This window comes from Gobio gobio, assembly GCF_949357685.1.
Source record: "Gobio gobio genome assembly, chromosome: 4".
Classification (NCBI taxonomy): Eukaryota; Metazoa; Chordata; class Actinopteri; order Cypriniformes; family Gobionidae; genus Gobio; species Gobio gobio.
In genome coordinates this window covers 62,951,063-62,971,541 of record NC_137100.1, presented here as the reverse complement: position 1 = coordinate 62,971,541, position 20,479 = coordinate 62,951,063, and the positions used below count along the sequence as shown (strand labels likewise).

Below are 20,479 nucleotides of genomic sequence, written 5' to 3'. Positions count from 1 at the left end.
GACTAGATCTTTACTGTCAATGTACAACATACAACGAAATTATGGACTTGCCAACATATACATTTAAAGGGGGGGGTGAAACACAAATTTTCAGTCAATCTCATGTCAGTCTTGAGTACCTATAGAGTAGTATTGCATCTTTCATATCTCCGAAAAGTCTTTAGTTTTATTATATTTATAAAAGAAAGATATGCTGTACCAAGTCTTTCCGAAAAAAGCTGAGCGGCTGGAGGCGTATCATGTGGGCGGAGCTAAAGAATGACGAGCGCGCGCAGCTATTGCGTTGAGCTATGCATGTTTACATAGAAAAACAATGGAATCGATAGCTAACAACACAAAGACATTTGAAGCAGTTTTACTCACCGCCTGCTTCCAACGCACAACCGTGAACCTTAATCGCTGGGATTGCTCCATCTTTCAGCATTAGGCGAGCTACATATCCAGAGTTGAACTGGGGCTTGTTTATAAACCATCGTCGCCGAAATTCAGGGAACAAACAAACACTTGCACAACTCCTGCTCCGGAAAAACAAACTCCATCCACTGTCCCATTAACGCTGGGTTCTTTGGGAAGCTGTGCAGGGTTGTCTTGCTTTGGTGACATTGTTGATTCCGTGAAGTCCGGTGAATGCAGCGCAGATGGCTTGCTCTTTCGATTTAGTCGCACGCGCGCCCTTCCGGGAGAAGAGCCCGTACGGCCCGTACAAGGACATTCCGCCCCCTCTCTCATATACCCATACTCGAAAAAAACGTTCCGAAACTTATGAGAAACCGGAAGGAGTATTTTTGGCACAGAAATAATCCATCAAACGTTCAACTTTTTTTTTTTAAACTTTGTCCATGTTTAGGATGGGAATCCAAGTCTTTAACCGTGTAAAAAGCTCAGTATGCATGAAACAGCATTTCACCCCCCCTTTAAAGCAGCACTAGGTAACTTTTCAACCTTTATAATATATTTTCAAGACTCTTGTGATGATACATCGACTTACAATAGGTTGAATGACACGTCTGCCATAGCCTGACGGGGTCTGTATCGTTTTTAATCGTACTTTTAAACTTCGGGTTTCGGGTAGTAACCCGAGAACAAAAAGAACTACAAAATTCGACCGCTTTACGGCATATACGTCACTTCCACCACCACTTCCTTAAATTCGGACGTGCGAGCCCAACTATCATTTGTTTGCCGAATGTTATAGTCATGGCCGAAGCAGCACAGAAAAATAAGAAAGCAAAGGTTTTGTCGGAGGAAAGCAAAAAGAGGAAAGGAGAAAGTGATGGGATTAAAGGCAGGACGAGGATCAACATTGGGCAGCGTTTGCTCGTTGGCGTGAGCTGAAGGAGGAGGGGCTACATTCTTGCAAGTAAATACGTAAGACGTACAAAATCATATTTTAGGATACCTAATATGTCTGTGATATTGGTTAAGGGTAGCTTGATATTATAATATTGACGATGTATGGTTATTTCCTACCACTCAAACATTGAATTGAAGTATCATATAGATTCTGTAAAACGGGAACCAATAGACTAGGCTACTATAATGACGCTGGCTTGTAAACGTGAGTATCGCGATCATTTGGCATTTGAAAAAAAATAACATCCATGAAATTATATTCATATGACATGCTGAAACATGTGCCACTGTACCTGGGATGAAGACATTTCACACGCGACGCAAGCAGAACACCTGCATGTGAACTCCTGCAGTGTTCAGGGGTTTATCATGGTTGTCATGTCAATAAATGCACGTGCGATGCATCCACTGATGTAGGATGACAGAGTTTACGACAGTAGTAGAGGACAATACTGTTTCCCAACTGTAGGGGGACCCCAAGAGCAAAACCTACCTAGTGCTGCTTTAAAGAATAATTAAGGGCATATTATAAACGAAGGCCATACTGCATGTAAATTAAATAAAGTGCTCATAATGTTGGGTCATTATATTGCATATAATCTGCGGGCATCAGGGAGCTGCTATCAATATGCGTGGTTTTTAATGCACACTCACTTTTTACTTTCAAATTCGCGATCACGTGTACTCTGTGTATGGGAGAGGCGGAACTGATCGCACAATTTACAATATAAGATATTCGTCAATGATGCTCAGGATCCTCCAACATCAGTCATCTCTCTTCACGTGATACATGAAATCTGATTTACTGTAAAGTACAGCAACCATGTCCCTTTAGGGGCTCCATAGAATGTGTTATTCATTTTCCATGCCTTTCTACACAACCTTTTTATGTAAATGAGGCGTATTATAGATTGCAAACACATACAGCATGCTGGAAAAAGTGCATACATTAAATGTTACGCAAGTTGTTTTGGATAAAAGCATTTCCCAAATGCATGAAAGTCAATGTGCATAAGTCCTGAGTTTCTGACCTGGCGTCGAGGAAGCGGGACCTGAGGATCATGACGGCCTCACAGGTGCTCTGCTTGAGCTGCATCTGGATGGAGCTGAACTTGCGGTGGATGATGTTCACCATGCGCTCGATCTCTTTGGGCGAGACGGGTCGTGTGCGAGACTGCTCCCTCAACAGGTTCATCACATGGGTCGTGAACTCGTTGCACGCCTGTGAACCAAATCAAACCAAATGTGAATCAAATTACTTGTAACTGATAGTGAATGCAAAATCGTTTTCAGGGTTATTATGGTTAACTATTAAAACATTTCTGATTGTTTATTGAAATAAAGCTGAAATAAAATAGATGATTAAATATTAGATACGCATCGAGTTGAAGCAGTAAAATTAGTATCTGGAAAATAAACCAAACAAAAAAATTTACACTAATAATACAAATAAAAAATATAAATGAAAAGTTGTGAACCAAAACCAATCAAATTACTCATAACCAAAAAATACACCAAACTGGTAAGACGTACAATAAGGTTTATACAGTAGTGAACTAAATTAGTTAAAATGAACTATAATGGGCAATATTTCAACAGCACATATTAATCTTAGTTAATGTCAATCTCAGCATTTACAAATACATTTTTAAAATCAATGGTTTTATCTGTTAACATTAGTTAATGCACTGTGAACCAACATGGATGTGAATATTTTTATTAACTAACATTAACAAAGGTTACTAAATGCTGTAAAAATATATTTCTTATATATTTAATATATATAAGTTAACTAATGCATTTACTACTGAGACCTTATTCTAAATTGTTACCATAAAATGAATAATATAAATTAAAATACATCAAACATTTTACTAAAACTGACATAAAAATAAAATTCATTAAAAACATTAATATATAAAAAAATCCCTTTAAATTTAACACTGAAAAAAATTATATATTAAAAAATCCCTTTAAATTGAACACTAAAAATATAAAAATAAAAGCTCACAAAAATGTATTACAAATATAATAGCATATAAAATAACACTATTCATTATGTGTGTGGTCATGTGAATGTTTTCATTGCATGAGAAAAAAAACTTGGCGTTTTTCCCTAGAATGATAGTAGTTTATCTGTGTACTGTAATTTTTCCAGTAACAAGCAGCTATATGATGTCATGTTTCTGATATAGCTGTATATTCCTGTATTTATGTACAGGCTGAATTCGGGCGTGATGTTGCAGACCTGCTCGTATTTCTCCAGCTCGGTGTGGTAGATCTGTCTAATCTGGGTGAGTTTTGCTCTGTAGTCCGAGTGCTCGATGGAGTTGTCAGCTCCGACTCCCACCGCCGCTGTTGCCGCAGCAACCGCTGCTGCCCCGCCCCCTTTCTCTGGTCCAGACACGCCCTCTGCCAGCAGCATGTTATCCAGGCGCATGAGCTGAGGGTCAGGAGGGTCTTCATCCTGACTGCCACGGATACTGAGACCTGTCCCAAAACATGCCATTTAAATATTAATATGCAATCATTTTAAAATGATCTTTGGTTCTTTTCACATGCATCTTCTCTCCTAAAAATAAAGGTTCATATATATATATATATATATATATATATATATATATATATATATATATATATATACATATATATATATATATATATATATATACAGCTCTAGAAAAAAATTAAGAGACCACTTAACGTACACACACACACATACATATATATACAAAAGTGATTGATATATGACTGTATGACTAATGTAATTTTTAAATCATATATAGAATATTTATATAGATTAGGGCTGCGTGCACAATATATCGAAATTATCGAACGCACACACACACACACACATACATATATATACAAAAGTGATTGAAATATGACTGTATGACTAATGTAATTTTTAAATCATATATAGAATATTTATATAGATTAGGGCTGCGTGCACAATATATCGAAATTATCGAACGCACACACACACACACACATACATATATATACAAAAGTGATTGAAATATGACTGTATGACTAATGTAATTTTTAAATCATATATAGAATATTTATATAGATTAGGGCTGCGTGCACAATATATCGAAATTATCGAAATATCGCAAATGTACATATCGCAACGGCACGCAATATCTGAATGATTTTAATAGGCTACTTCAACATTGTGAAAAGTGTACGTTTTAGGTCGACGCATATAGCAGAGAATAGACTGAGCACATGACTGTTACTTATGTGACTTGCTTGACGTTAAAATGAGTTATTAAACGCAATAACTTGCAAAAACAACTCCTTGCAGTCTCGTGCTATCTGACACACACACACACACCGAAACGTGCGCACAAGCCGTTCTTTTTTTTCGTGTCGTGTTACACACTCAAACTGTCAAATACACACAGTTATGTCAAAATGGCTGTCTTGATCAAATCAAATCAAAATCAAATCAAATCACTTTATTGTCACACAACCATATACACAAGTGCAACAGTAGGTGAAATTCTTAGGTGCAGTTCCAAGCAACATAGCAGTCATGACATGACCTGAGACGTACGACATTTAAAGCAACATCAGATTACACATCTGATGCGCACACTATACACTACAATAACCAATAAATAATTTACACGATGAGTGTAATTTACATGAGTATTCATGTAAACACAGTCGCTTATGCTTTAAATGCTTTACATTTAGATTTTACACACTTAATAACACTTAACTTTTTCGAATATCGCATTATTTAACAAGGATATCGCATTTTTCTTCAATATCGCACAGCCCTAATATAGATCTTTATATAGATAAAGATTCTAAATTCCTTCTTTCTGGTTTGGAACAACACGAGGGTGAGTAAATTATTATTTGATTCCGTTTAACCACATAAAAATACAGAGATGAGATGAGCAGTGTAACCTTAGCCGTAAAAAAACATTCAGACATGCAAAGACAATTTCTTCAACACCTGGGCCACCCAGAGAAGGTTTCAGATAGCCAGTTATTTCCTCTTATCACTCCACAATGACTAACTGAGTAGACAGGACCACCACAGAACTGCACCCCCCTCACGTCCCCAGCCATTAATGCCCGGCGCAGGATTAGTCTGCTATGACACGCTGTTTATCAGAGGTCACGTCAGCGAGCGAGGTGTGTTTGTGCCAGCGCCGACTACAAGAGAATGATTGACAGTGGCAGGTCTCTTCACTGAGGTGGGTGGAATAAAAGCGCTGTGAGCCGTTAAGATGTGCTCCAGCGGCCACCGGCAGCGATCAACTCTAACGTGGCTTCCTTTAATTCCACACCAAAGACTTTTTTGGCACTTCACATTTGATTCTGAGTTTGCAGGCATTGGAGTGGATGCTCACGTGAGCGTGGGAGAAACAAAAAAATTTTTGCTGATACATATCATCTTTTTTTATGTTTTTGTCATTCAGCTTCCTAACTCTGCTGAGTTAGAATATATATATTCACAGGGCTTGAGATTAACACCCGGCGAATCCGCAATCACTTCTAGCCACTTTGGCGGGATGAATTTTATATATACGTTTTTCAAGTCTTTAAAGGTCCCATGGCATGAAATTTTCATTTTATGAGGTTTTTCAACATTAATATGAGTTCCCCTAGCCTGAATATTGTCCCCAAGTGGATAGAAATGTTGATCGGTGTAAACCTGAGTTCTGGCTGTCTTTCTCTGCCTTTGAGAAAATGACAGGCCAGACGAGCCAATCCTGAAGTCTCCTGGTTTGACGTCCAAGCAGGAACGGTTACCTCCCTTTCCTCCGCCCAGAGCATCTGGCTCGCCCATGCAAGCGCTATATTTGTCCTCGAGAGATCATGGCTTGTGAACGAGTGATTGCTGGCAGTTTCTCAGTGTTTGGATGTACAAATGAAAACAGAAGTCTTTTTTCAGTTCCTTCTGATCTGTGATCAGTGATTTCTTATGTGTAAGTTAGCTAATTATTTATTATTCGTGCACACAATGCGGCTTCTCTCTCTCCAGACAGAACGGTGTTTTCGTGTTTTCTATCTTGTGAGTCAGTGTTTTTGTACGTCCTCGTCGTGTCTATCGGTTCTAAAATGTGCATACAGTCGTTTCTGCTCAACATCGGCCTCACACACGCCGAAGCTCGGGCTGCACTGGCCGTTGGCCTTCAACATCCCCGACCCCCAGTACTGCATCTGGCCCACAGCGGAGGCACCAAACGCGGCGTGAGATTAAGCAGAAGGGGGGTAAGCGTGAGCATATCCGGGCTAGCCAGCTTTCCCCACAATAAACTGGATTACATTCGATTACTGCTGTTGTGTCTTTGTTTGCGCTGTGTACTCAACGCGCGTCACTGACGCTTTTATTTTATTTAAAAAATAATGCTATTATCAACACTTACTTTTAACTCGTTCATCTCGACAGCTGTAATGGTACATTGCATGTGTTACAAAGTTGGTAATAATGATGAAGACGGACTCGGCGTGACTGGGACTCGTGTTTATTCAGAACTCTCAGATACAAACACAATAAACTTGCGCTGACAGACAGCGCTCTCATAACTCAGTAGTTACTATAAATAACTTTGTTAGCAATCGCTCATCTCCGTCTCTGGTACGTTAGTGATGTCCGGTTCGCGAACGATCTTTCTTTTGAACCAGTTCTTTTTAGTGAACCGAGTCAGTTCACCAAATCGGACTGAATCGTTTTAAACGGTTCACGTCTCCAGTCAGCGCTGATCCATAATTTACTAAAGTTACTAACTTTCTGACATGAGTGACAGTCCCTCCGACTAGAAATAGACTAATAACCTGAAGTATATGCTGTAACTACAACAGTTCAGACATGCTGAGAACTGATGTGAAGTGCCTGCTCGTGCCTCATAGACCAAGTTAAACCACGCCCCCTCCGCTCATTTAAAATGCAAAGTCGTCAGCCAATCACAACAGTGGGCATTTTTACTGAAGTCTCACAGCAGACACGCCTCTTGAAGCAGGGCATTCAGCCACAGGGCAAACAGCAGTATTGAAAAAATGCCTTTTATTTCTAAATTATGACATTTTATGATGTAAAAGTCATACTAACAATATAAGTACACCTCAGGAAACATTATAAAATAATAGAAAAATGCCATGCCATGGGACCTTTAAAAAAGGCATCTGAAATAATAAACTAAGTGAAATGTAGTGTTGTCAAAAATATAGATTATAGACGCTTCCAATACCCATTTTCCACAGAATAGACACACAATACCAGCGTCTCTCATCTCTGACAGCGAGTGACTCACTCGCTCGTATCATTTGCTCAAGATGAATATTGTTGGTGTTACAGGGCTTGAATTTAGGCACGTATTCCTTAAAATTGTACTCATTGTACTCATTCCTGCTGATATTTTGCTCACACCCAAAATGCTCACACAAAAAGCCGCTTCTTAGCACTAAACTGAGTTCGTTTTCGATGCTTATTGCGTTTAAACAGTCAAATACACACAAAATATTGTCAAAATGCCGGCCTTCATGAATATTCATATAAACCATAGACTAAAAAAATATGGACGTAGTGTCTGTGACGTCACCCATAGGATTCTGAAGAGCAGTTTTGAAGCGCAAAGTAGGGTCGAGTTGGCCGTTGCCATCTTGGCAGCACGTTATCGCGCGTCACTCCCGGATAATAGAAAATGGGCAAAGAGGCGGGTCGTGGGCAGAGCTGAGGTGACGCGATGACTAACAGACAGCAGACAAACGGCAATCCACCTGTCACTCAAAGTGGCCACGCCCCCTTAATTATGCAGAACTTTAAGGCTTTATATAATGTAAAGGAATTAGTTATTAAAAAATTCACCCCCCTCACAGTCGTCATGAAGGGCAAAATTAGCCGTATAGACCAAAACCACAATTTGTCCCAGACTGTAAACGTGTTTTTTTTGCAGTAAAGTTGGGCATTTTAACATGGGGCTCAATGAGATTCTGCTCCCTTCTGGAGTCGATGAATTACAGTTTAAGTCACTTCCGTATCGGCTTCAAGAGAAACAGGGGGAGGTTGCAGCTTGATATAAACACAGTCAGTTATGTTTTAAGTGAACGCAAACAGTTGAGAAAGAAAACGCTTGTGTAACAGTGTAATGGATCCGCGCGTCAGGTCTTAAAGTGACAGCAGCCTAATATTCCTGCTGCCAAATTATGAGATAATGTTAAAAATATCTAAACATAATTTGAGGAATCATTCATGTCATGCATTTTAATACTGAAGTTCGAGTTTAATACTTAGTGTTTGATTTCCGTACCACTCAGCTTTCTACTGTAAAAGATACACTTAAAAATATATATATTCAAGCCTAAATGAAAGATTTATGTATTTGAAAATGCATATACAATTTCCATCCGTTCGGATCACACAGTTTTAACATAAACTAATAAACGTAATGTGATGCATATTTGTAGATTTCTGTAATAGTACGAATAAACTGAATGTGTTTAAAATACACAATAGCTAGCCAGGTTTATATATTTATCATCAATAAATCCAATTAGTTTCAATCTTATATATTTAACTAATTGAATATTGCTTGTTCCACAGCTAGCCATATATGTTCATACTTTTTAACTGAATAATGAATGGATTTATGTTGATTTTAAGCAATTTATGCATCACATTAAGTTTATTAGTTTATGTTAAAACTGTGTCATGAAAATGGACGGACATTTTAATACATAAGTCTTAAACTAAGGTGTAAATATTTTAAAATCTGCACAGATCTCAATATATTAACTCAAGCTGCAAAACATTCATTTTAAAGCTCTATACTATTTCTGGATGTTAATAATTGACACATTTGCGTCTTTTTTTCTCAAAAGCTTTTTAGAGAAATTTGATACTTGAAGAAACATTAGTGCGCATCAGATCATAGCAATTAATCTCTGTTCTGAGAAACATTCAGTGCGATGCCATTGTTCTGCAGTTTTAGGTGATTTTCAAGATGCTCTTTCAAAAAAACCTGAGGACAAGATTGTAAACACGCCACAGCTGCTCAGAATGACTAGAATAAGATACAACAACACACACACACACACACACACACACACACACACACACACACACACACACACACACACACACACACTGCCCTGCAGATACACACACACACACAGTATTCATGAGGTCAATGCAAGATGACATTTAAAGCACAGCAGACAAAGGCGAACAAACACAAGATGGAAGGAATGAATATGAGAGAATCAAAAGCGTCCTGCAGGACTGCATGTTTCCTCCACAGCATATGAACATTTGCTCTGCTCTTAATCTCATTTCAATTTAATCTCTTTCCTTTTCTTTGGTGTCGCTTCCATTTTTAATGGCAACAAAATGGTAAAGGTGGCCACATTCGCTATTCAGACCTCAGGCAAAGAAATGCTAATTCAGCACAGCGCATCGCATGAAATGCATCTCTCAGGCAGCGGCTCTCAGTTTAAGCAGACGTCGAATTAGTTAACGGTGACAGGAAAAAAACAGGATCGACAGAGAGGTGCATATATACATAGACAAATGTATTCATAACTATAGTGGTGTCTAAAGTATTCCAAATATGTGACTGAAAATACACCTTGCAGAATCTACGAAATGTTCATAATTTTAACAAAATAACAGGAGAAAATGCATGTTCATTTTTATTTAGTACTGTCCAGAATAAGCCATTTCGTATAACAGAGATTAGCCGTGTTTCCACCGCAGGAACTTTCTCCAGGAACTAGGGACTTTGGGGTGGTACTCGGTGTGCTTCGACCGCAGGTCTAAATGAAGTTCCAGGTAAATATTTCCGCCTAAAAACGGCCCTTCTTGCGAGGTGGTACTTTTTCAAAGTTCAGGAACTTACGGGGGTGGGACTTGGGCGCTGAACATGCTGATTGGTTGAGCTCACGATGCAGCATTTTATTTCAACCTAAAAGTCGGTTGCGGTGCGTGCAGTAAGATTCGTTTGCTGTTCGAACCAACAATGAAGTTTAAAATATATGACCGATGGACCGACGACGAGGTTCAGGCTTCATTAAGTGTATTTGCGGAAGACGAAATCCAGTGGGCTCTGGAAAGTCGCGCGCACGTCACCGGACTAATGTTCACGGCACTTTAGACCGCGATGGAAACGCAGACAGCAACAGGTCTGGGGGAAAAAAAGTTCCTGCGACAAATTGCTCCAGGTAGTTCCGATGGAAACAGGGCTGTTGACAAATAGTTCACAAGACAAAATAATTGCTGAATTTATAAAAATGACCCCGTTCAAAAATACTGTGTGTCGTTCCCTGGATGTGTGTGTGTTTTGTAATGGTTGTTCTTGAGTCTTTGAGCAGTTAAACTGCCCAACATTCTTCGGAAAAATCCTCCAGGTCCTGCGCATTCTTCAGTTTTCCAGCATCTTCTGCACATTTGAACCCTCTCCAGCAGGGACTGTATAATTTTGAGATCCATCTTTTCACACTGAGGACGATTGAGGGACTCAGACACAACTACTAAAAAAGGTTCAAACATTCACTGATGCTGCAGAAGGAAACACGATGCATTAAAAAAAGGGATTTGAAGATAAGGGTAAATTATACTTATTTTGTCTTCTGAGAAACATGTCTCTTCTGTTGCTTCTGAAGGATATGATCTTTAAACAAAATAAGAAAAATGTACACATCTTCATCCTCCTCCTCGGAATCTCAAAATCATACATCCACAGCTGGAAAGGGTTCAAATATGCAAAAGATGCCGTAAAACCAAATAATTTACAGGACCTTTAGGGTTTTTCTGAAGAACATTGAGCTGTTTAACTGATCAGGACAAACAAGAGACTCAGAACAGTACTAAATAAAAAATATGGCAGCGGCTATTTGCACTAAGTGAAAATAAGATATTTTCTTAGCGATAGATGCTATTTACTAAGTGAAATAGCATACTAAGTGAAAATAGTGATATATTCTATTTACACTATGTAAAAGTAGTTATTTGCAATATGTGTAAATACAAATAGTATTAGATGCTATTTATACTTTATTTTGGCAGATGCATAATATTTGCACCTCAGTATTGTTGTGCATGAACAGGATGCCTTTATTATTACTAAACATTTCGTTAGGCACTTTATTTCCACTTTTAGAACAATTTCTTAATTTGTATTGAAAGTAAATGTCTTTCCGATGTGATGGGAAAAGGGAGAAGAGCGAGCTCTGCAAAATGCGGATTCGAACCTGGGTCGATCGCGTCAAAACCAAGATCTTTGAGCCCTACACTTTACTGACTACACCACTGAAGATGTTGAAATACAAGTGTTTTTTTAAATCTTTTTTGGCCCAACCAGGCATTGTTATGGTGCGTTCACACCAGATGCGAATGAAGCGTTTCGTGCGAGTGATTTATGTGTTAAGTCAATGCAAAGACGCAAATAGACATTCTGCGGCGCGATTCGCGCGAATGACACGGCGCGGATTGAGCGTTTGACGCGTGATTCACGTGAAACGCGCAAGTTGAAAAATCGGAACTTTGGCGGATATTCGCACCGCGTTAACCAATCAGGAACTTGCTCTAGTATAGTGACAACAATGAGGACAAATCATGTGTGGTTACCCCGAGCTGTACGATACATCTTCGTACTTTATAGAAACAGGGGAAAAAAAGGATCTTGCTTGGAAGAAAGTGAGTGAGGAGGTCGGACAGTCTGGTAAGTTGTAGAGCTGCAACTAACAATAATTATTTCTGTCGACTAATCTAACGATTATTTTTTTAATCTAACGATTATTAGTCGACTAATCTAACGATTATTTTCCAGATGAATCTGATGATTCTTCTTTACTGATTATTGTATTTCAAAGAGGGTAGTGAATTTGTATATTATTTTAACATGAAATCAATGAATGATGACTTTTAATTGTATTTCAGGAATGGTTGTGTACTTAAGCCATTTTATAATGAAATATATGAAACCAAGAAGCATTTTAAACATTATGTATAACTAATGATACTATTCATCATAAAATGTATACAGAGGAGGCCTAATTAGGAAATGTTGTTTACTATAATAGTTGAGTATGATTTACTTATTGATTTGTGTCAATAGTAAACGAAAATGCACTTGTATTTATCTGCAAAAGGTTCACATACAGGAGCTTTCAGCATAGTTTTAATGTAGAACTAGACGTCTATTTTGAAGATATACATGTGCATAAACAACGACTAAAGCTGCCAGAAGTTTTTGCACAAAATTCAAAGACACATTTAAATGATTAAAACTAGAGGCATATCTTAACTTTAATGTTACTTTAATCATGTAAACTACCTATATACAGCATGTTATATATGCATGTGTTTGGGACAGAGGGGAACCAGGTCGCATTAACAGGAGATATATGCAGCCCATAATAAATCAAAGCACGAGACGTACTGGGGTCAGAGAAGAACACCGGAAAATGTGACCAAATGGACAATATTCATCTGCATTTGCAATACACACGCCACAGTTCAGCTGCGCGAGTCAAACACTGGCAGTGTGAAAGCCCAATGGGCGCGCACAGCTTCTGCTCTGCCACCGCGTGCAGTGTGAAACCGGCGTTACAGAGCGAACCAAGCACAGTTTTATTCGGCTTCTGTTTAAAGTACTCCCACACTTTTGAATGTCGCGGTCAGGCTTTATGTGATAATTGATCATTTTCACTTTGCCCGGGAGCGGAAGCCGGCATTATTCTAGATCTGTTCTATTCTAGAACGTAAATAATGTGACGCGTCGACACATTTCAACGTATTTTCGTAGTCGTCGTTGCAGCCCTAGTAAGTTGTAAAAAACGCTCTTTACTCAATTTGAGCTATACATAGGCCTATTGAGACTACAAGCTAGTTAAAGTCAGCAAATTGAGGTTATTCGCCGTATTTTAAAACAATCCATGTCAGCCATTTCGCAACGAGACGAGCCAGCTGGCAGAAGCCCCTCCCATGACGTAAATTCGCGTCTGTTGTGAAGTGAATGTCACGCGCGAATGAGTAAACTCAAAATGTTCAAGCGTCCAACTCGCGAATAGCGTGATTTATCCGCTTCATTCGCGTCTGGTGTGAACGCAGCATTAGGCAGAGCTAGTGCGAATAGCACTTGCCAACAAGGCACGCTATTTGCACTTGGTGCAAATAGACATTCCGAAAAAATACTGCGCCGGGTGTATGATATGGCCCAAAGAGTTGATGTGTCAGATCCGCGTCGTGGGTGGCAGCTCGTAAAGTGACAGCAGCCTAAAAAACCCACTGATGTGACGTCTGTCATTAGACAATCAACGAACAAAACAAAGAGAAAATAACTCACTGCTCTTGACTGAATAACGTTTGTATCTTTAATAAGGATTCATCTATATTTCATTTATAATTTATGCAGTGAAGACTAACTTTATCAATCAATTAAAATTCGATTTTAAAGGCACAACATTGCTTTACATACTGGGTTACCAAATGTTTATTGTTAAAAAGATGGAGGTCTTTCTATATCCCACGCTGGTACGGTCCTCCTCCTCCTCCTCTGTTTGCCAGTGAAACTAGATGCTGATGACAGACCGAGGCCTGAGTGTGAGTAAAGCGTCTGAAACAGCTGTGTGTGTGCTGAAGCGTCTGCTCTCAGGGGTAACGGCAATTTAACTTCTCCACCTGACACCTCAGACAAATACCCAAACAGCTCTGGCTGATGTTGCCCATTTGTTTGGGATAAAATATATGGTGTATTTTGTGCATTTACTGTGAGAAATGTGCAGTATGATGCAGAAAATGTTACTTTATATCTTACAAAGTTTACAGTATCATAGCAATCGGATTGAATGTTGATGTGGACCACCTAACACTAAGAAAGCCATAGCAGTTTTTTTTTTAGGTTGAAGACTTGTAGACGTCTAGCCTTTATTTTGGACGGTAAAAACAGTGCATCAAAAGATTTTACTTGAATGATGTACTAAAATGCTCTATATGAGAAGATGAATGGCAGGTTTTGAGCTGGTGTGTGTGTTTTTATCAGAGAATCGCTGTAGATTAGGAAGGCCTGGTTAAACCCTCAGCTACCACGGGAGAGATCTTACAGAACAAAACCCCAGAAATCCATGACCTCCATTACCTCACTCAACCCATGTCCTTTTGCAGGATCCCCCTGACAGGCCACATGAGTTCAAGCACAAGTGCATTAATCCTTCATTGCCATTAATCCGGATTAGTCAAACAACGACTTCCGATAATCATCTTTAATCACTGGTGGAAGTTGCCTGGGCATGTTAGGAATACATCAGCGTCTGGGATCTGATGTTGTGGTATTTCTCTGAGCTATTGCTCAATCAGCTCACGTCTGGAGCGTTTTGAATGTTATTTTATTATTTTTTATATATTATAGTATTTATTATTAGTTTAATTATCTTATATTTTAGATTTTAAATTCAGCTTAACACTTTCTTATGTGCTATTGTCATTTTAATTTGGGTACATTTTGTACTTCAACTTAAACTCGCTTCAGTTCATTTCCAAGGCAACATTTATAATTTCCGTTTAAGTTTTGTGTAATTAAAATGGTTCATCTAATATTTTATTTTATTTCGGCTGTATTTTAATTACCGAAAACAATTTTTTCAAAGTCTTACACTAATAAATGATGTAGGATTTACTTTTAAACAATTTCACCCAGAAATTGCAAGTACATTTCCGAAATAACTGTATTTATTATAATATATTTAAATAATAAATGCATTAATTTATTTTAATATATATCATTTATTTATTTACAAATAGTGGTTATTTAGATCAAATAAGGTATGGCTTGGGTTCAATATAAATAAAACATTCATGGGTTTCATTTATTTTATATATATATATAAAGTTTTAGCTCAATTAATAATGCATGTTCAGGATGGATTTAAAGGTGTAGTTCACCCATAAATTGTCAATTCTGTCATAATTTTCTTTCCAAGCCCATATTATTATTCCACTGAGGTGAGCTCCAAAAACAACCCCCAAAAACACCATAAAAGAAGTCACTATGACATGTGAGCTTTATGTACCATCTTCTGAAGTCATTCTAGGTTTGTGCGAGGTTAAAGTGTCCCAATGCTTTTTGGATATTATTTGTTGTGTAGCTGTTTGTGAATGTAAAAGGTCTGCAATGTTTCAAAGGTCAAAATGCACACTAAATAAAGTTATTGTCTCCCAAAAGAAAGAACTGATTCTGAACTGCCAGAAACGAGTCGCCAGTAATTCCAGTCTTTTTTCCTGCATGAACCTATGTAGTGTTTGTAACTAATTTGCATAATGCATGCCATTGGCTGCCTGTGAACAATGACTCCATCGTTACTGTTTGTAATGGGCGCTTGGTTTCCGACGCTCACTGTAAACAGTCGACCAATCACAATAGACTGAGCCGTCTGACCAATCAGAGCAGAGTAGGCTCTCGGAAAGGAGTTTAGAGAGACTGTTGCTGCGTCCCAATTCGCATACTATCCATACTAAATAGTATTCGAAAAAAGAATTAGTATGTCCCAAATCTTAGTATGTTGAAAAAAGTATTCCAAAGATTCCCGGATGGTTTACTATTTCCGGTCAGAATCCGAAGTGCAGATCGATTCGCACTCTATGATATTGCCCACAACCCATTGTGAGATGGACGAGGTTTCGATTAGAACTACAAACGCGGATAAAAAGTGTTTAAAAAACTACAAACATGACGGTTACGCGAGTCTGACGGTTAAGTGGAGAGGATTAGATAAAGTGGTTTGAGTGAGCAATTATCAGTATTTAACCTGACGAAAAGATATTTATTCAATATTATCCACATTATATATCTCCTTCAGCAGCACTGAGAACTTTTGTAATGATACGTTTGGCCATTAACTTTGCAAACACATGAGAGGAGTCTCTGCATTAAAGACCCACGAAAGGCAGATCAACGAGCGACTACATTTCTCTCCGATACGGTAGGAAATTAAATTGAATGTGGAGGATTTGAACTGTGACGATGATTGACAGGGCAGTTTAAACAGTGACAGGTGACAGAGCACGTAACTAAGCAACAGAGTCCGTTAAAGGTGATGAAGTAGTATGTCGCAAAGCTTGCATACTCTTCTGCTACACACTCAAAAGTATGTACTTTTTCTTCACAAAAAGAGTACATACTTTTAGGTCGTAGTATAAGTAGGCGAATTGCGACGCAGCCTGAGTCTTCAAACGAACCGTTTCAGGCACTGTTGCTGTGTTCGAAATCGTCCCCTATACCCTCATTCGCTATTCCCTACATTGCTCCAATAATAATGTCCACTTGAAGGAGTGAATGAAAATGAGCGAGTGAATTCGGACACTGAGTGTGCCGGAAGGGCTGCCCCTTTTGCATAGTTTGTGCTGTTTAATAATCATTTGAAACGTAGCAAACCGGCACTCGTTAATGTCCACTAAATGACTGTCCCCTCAAATAGTTCCCTATTTTAAAGAGCTGATGCTACAATGTATATTTTTTTGTGTTCCCCTGAAGAAGGTTTGGTACGACACGAGGGTGAGTGAATGACTGATTTATTCCCTCGAAAGAAATCACAAGAGAACTAACTCCTGTCCTCTAGCATAAGCCTTCACGAGCGAGGTCTCGCTCTAAAATAAATATAATCCAGAGCTCTCAAATCTTCACAACCCCACATTTACAAGTCTAATTTAATCTGCTCGGCGAAACGCTCAAAGCCGGTTTCATCGCTGAGCAATGACAGTTTTAAATAAGAGTTTTAAAAGCCGAGTTACTGTACAGCTGGAAGGAGCTGTGGGTGGTTTTGGATTTCTTCACAGAGCAAAACCAATCGCTGAAATGCATATTTGATGTATAAAGACTCTAATAGACGGCATTCTCTCTCCCACGACGCCCCGGTTCGCGCTCAGAAAATCTTCTCAGAGCCACGGCCTGCTCTTAATTAGCACTGGGATCGAAACAAGTTGGCTTATACCAACGGCTACAGAAATAAAATGAGATGTTTTTTTCCATGTTAAACCTTCTTATGTCAGAAAATAGCCGCCCGCTGGGTGGTTTCAGGCATTTAATGCTCTTTTCTAGAGAGCGGTATGGATGCCTTGTCTTAATTTGTTCACACTTTGTTACTAAAACATATTTGTGTGGGTTTAAGCTTCATAATTTGCTCATTAGAATTTGTATTCTAATTAGTCTTTCAGTCACACTGGTTCATTTGGATGAATATAGCTCAGATTAAAGCTTTAATTGCTGCTGTCAAACACCAGCTATATTAACAAGTCCCGTGAAGTCGACAAACTCACAGGCTCTTTCTGCCAGGAAACACTTTCGCGCTCACAGGGTTGAGAGACTACGAGCTTTTCTGAGAAAACTAGTCTCTCAGAGTTTGCCAAGTTGGTGGATTAAAATCTTGTAAAAATATTTTGTTTTGTTTGAGGCACTTAGCAGAAGGAAAACGAACTATCCATAACCATAACTGTATATTCAGATGTATTTAGTGAATTATGTGACATAGAGTGAGTGTCTGGCACTCTTCTTTATTTATTGCTAAGAAAAATACATTTCTTAAATTACATTTGAGCAGATTTCTTTTTTAAAGGATAAAAAGACAAAAATACTAATAGTGATTTTCTTCTTTTTCATTTTCACCCAAGCTGAGATTGATTGGCTCAGTGATTGGTTGGTTGATTGATTAATTATTTGATTAATTGGTTGACTGATTGGTTGAAACAATTTTCTACGCATTTTCTTACCAAATGTTACACATTTTGTATTCAAGATTTATTCTGTGAAAACAACTCAATATACTTCATATTACTTTTTCTTTGGATGTTTTGAAGATGTTAAAATATTTTTAAAGGATAAAAAGACGAAAATACAGATTTTTTTTTTTTACTTTTTAGTTTTCACCCAAGCTAAGATTGATTCATTCATTGATGGGTTCAGTGATTGGTTGGTTGATTGATTGATTGATTGATTGATTGATTGATTGATTGGTTCATTGATTAATTTATTGATTGATTGATTCATTGATTGATTGGTTCATTCATTGATTAATTAATTGACTCATTGATTGATTGATTGATTGATTCGTTCATTGCTTGATTCATTCATTCATTCATTGATTTAAAAAAAAAATTCCCCCATTTTCTTACCAAATGGGTAAGAAAAATAAATTTTTATTAAAGATTTATTCTGTGAAAACAAGTCAATATATTTAATGTGTTTCGCCCAGGCTAAGATTGATTGAGTCATTGTTTGATTTGTTAATTCATTCATTCATTGATAAAAAAGTTAAAGAGCACCTATCATGGAATTTTGAAATTTACCTTTCATGTAGTGTGTAACATAGATCTAAGTAAACAAAAACATCCTACATAGTTTGAAATATGACAGTGCACCGTATTAGGGCTGTCAACGAATATTCTAAATTCGAATATATATTCGAATAGTTTTTAAAAAACGAATTTCGAAGGTGAAAATTAATATTCGAATAAATAACATTTTTTGGGAAAAAAACACCCCCGGTAGTAGAGGCGTGGCTGTCTGCTTTGCGAGTGGGCGCTAGCGCGCCTGAAGCCTTGTGTACTGTGGCCTGTCTCCGCAGCGCGAGCCCCCGCTGACTGCGCGCGCTCCTCCCCAAACGGACGAGGTGTTTATATTTGACACGCTCGCCGCTGTGCTTTTCTTTGAAACGACAGATGGCGACTCTGAGTAATTGTTCTATAACCCGTCAGGAAAAGCGTCGAGAAGAAGTGGGCTAATGTCCACAGGTGACGATATTTATTTTAGTACACTTCACCGAAAACCACACTACAAAAGAATCATGTAAAACAGATCAAAATAAACCTTGATATTACTTGTGACATGAGAACAAAATGTATGTAGAAATGTAACATTAACTTATACAACTCAATTTATGATATCTAAATGTTTCCTAATTTCACTAAACACTTTAGTGAGTTTTCACTTAGTTTCGTGAACTTTTCTTTATTAAACGGGCTTTTTTATGCTTTTGTAGGCTCGTTTTGTAAATATAAGCAACTAATTTGTATGTGCAAACTGGACCAGCCTTACTTTGCATCGCCCGCCACAAGCTCTCTGTCTGCAACACGACAAGAGGCCATAACAGAGAAATTAATTTTGTTCATTTGTAAGGACATGAGAGCGATCAGTGTCGTGGATGAGGCGGCTTCAGGGAGTTCTGTCAAGCAGTGGAGCCGAGGTACTGACTGAATAGATATTGCATGAATAAAGGATAAATGCACTGCTTCCACACTGGTTTGATTAGGCCTATTTACCGTTTCATGTCAAGGAAAAGTTCCATGTGTACCACAGCACAGCTCGCTCGGAGCGTTCAATAATATGCTGTAAAACTTATATTAATATTTGTTTCAATCACTGAATGAAGCCTGCTATATTTGGGACAAGAGTCACAACCTTAAATTGCTTGCACAAAACTCTTGATCAGCCTCAAAATGTGTTTGTTCATTTAAACCGTTACGCGCAGAGAGCGTGAGGGCGAGAGAGAGTGAGGTCTGTGGTCTTTAGCCATTAGTTGATTTACTTGTTTGTGTGTAGGTAATACGTTGTCAAATATGTTTAAACTTAAATAGACTACCTATATAAGTAGTTGTCTCTTTGTATTCATTTGTCCTGTTATTGACGTAATGCGCGTCATTGATAAAATAAGCAACCAGATGTTCGAATAGTTCGAATATTCGTGCTTTTTTTAGAGGGAATATTCGAACGTCATTTTTTAGCAATTTTGACAGCCCTACACCGTATATATAGTTATTTTCTTTCAAAAGTAAGAGTCGACTCTGAGTCATTTTTAAGAATCGTTAGAAGACCGAAGCTTTTTCTCTGACTAGATGACGTCAACTTGTCAAGTTATTTGAATACGATACGCCCACTTATTGCGCTCCAAGACGCCAGTGAAAACTAGAAAACATCATGGCGACGAGACGCCAGTGAAAACTAGAAAACATCATGGCGTCGAGACGCCAGTGAAAACTAGAAAACATCATGGCGTCGAGACTCTAGGTGTTTCTCAATGTCAAGGATACTTCCTCTGCAGGACTGGTCCTTCCAAGTCACTTCCTTCAGAGGCTAGGCGAGGCTCCTCTTTAGCATTCGGAGAACAGGTAAATGGA

At 38.3% G+C, this 20,479-nt stretch overlaps 1 protein-coding gene across 2 annotated transcripts in view; it reads right to left on the bottom strand.

Annotated features, from left to right (window-relative positions):
- Positions 1 to 20,479, bottom strand: part of pbx3a (pre-B-cell leukemia homeobox 3a) — an 83,140-nt gene that overhangs the window by 25,306 nt on the left and 37,355 nt on the right. For both annotated transcript variants that reach the window (XM_079814378.1, XM_079814377.1), the window contains exons 3-4: positions 3,602 to 3,843; positions 2,385 to 2,575 (exon numbers count right to left, since the gene is read on the bottom strand). In XM_079814378.1, coding sequence (XP_079670504.1) covers positions 2,385 to 2,575; positions 3,602 to 3,843 — 433 coding nt within the window. The remainder of the gene's footprint in view (positions 1 to 2,384; positions 2,576 to 3,601; positions 3,844 to 20,479) is intronic.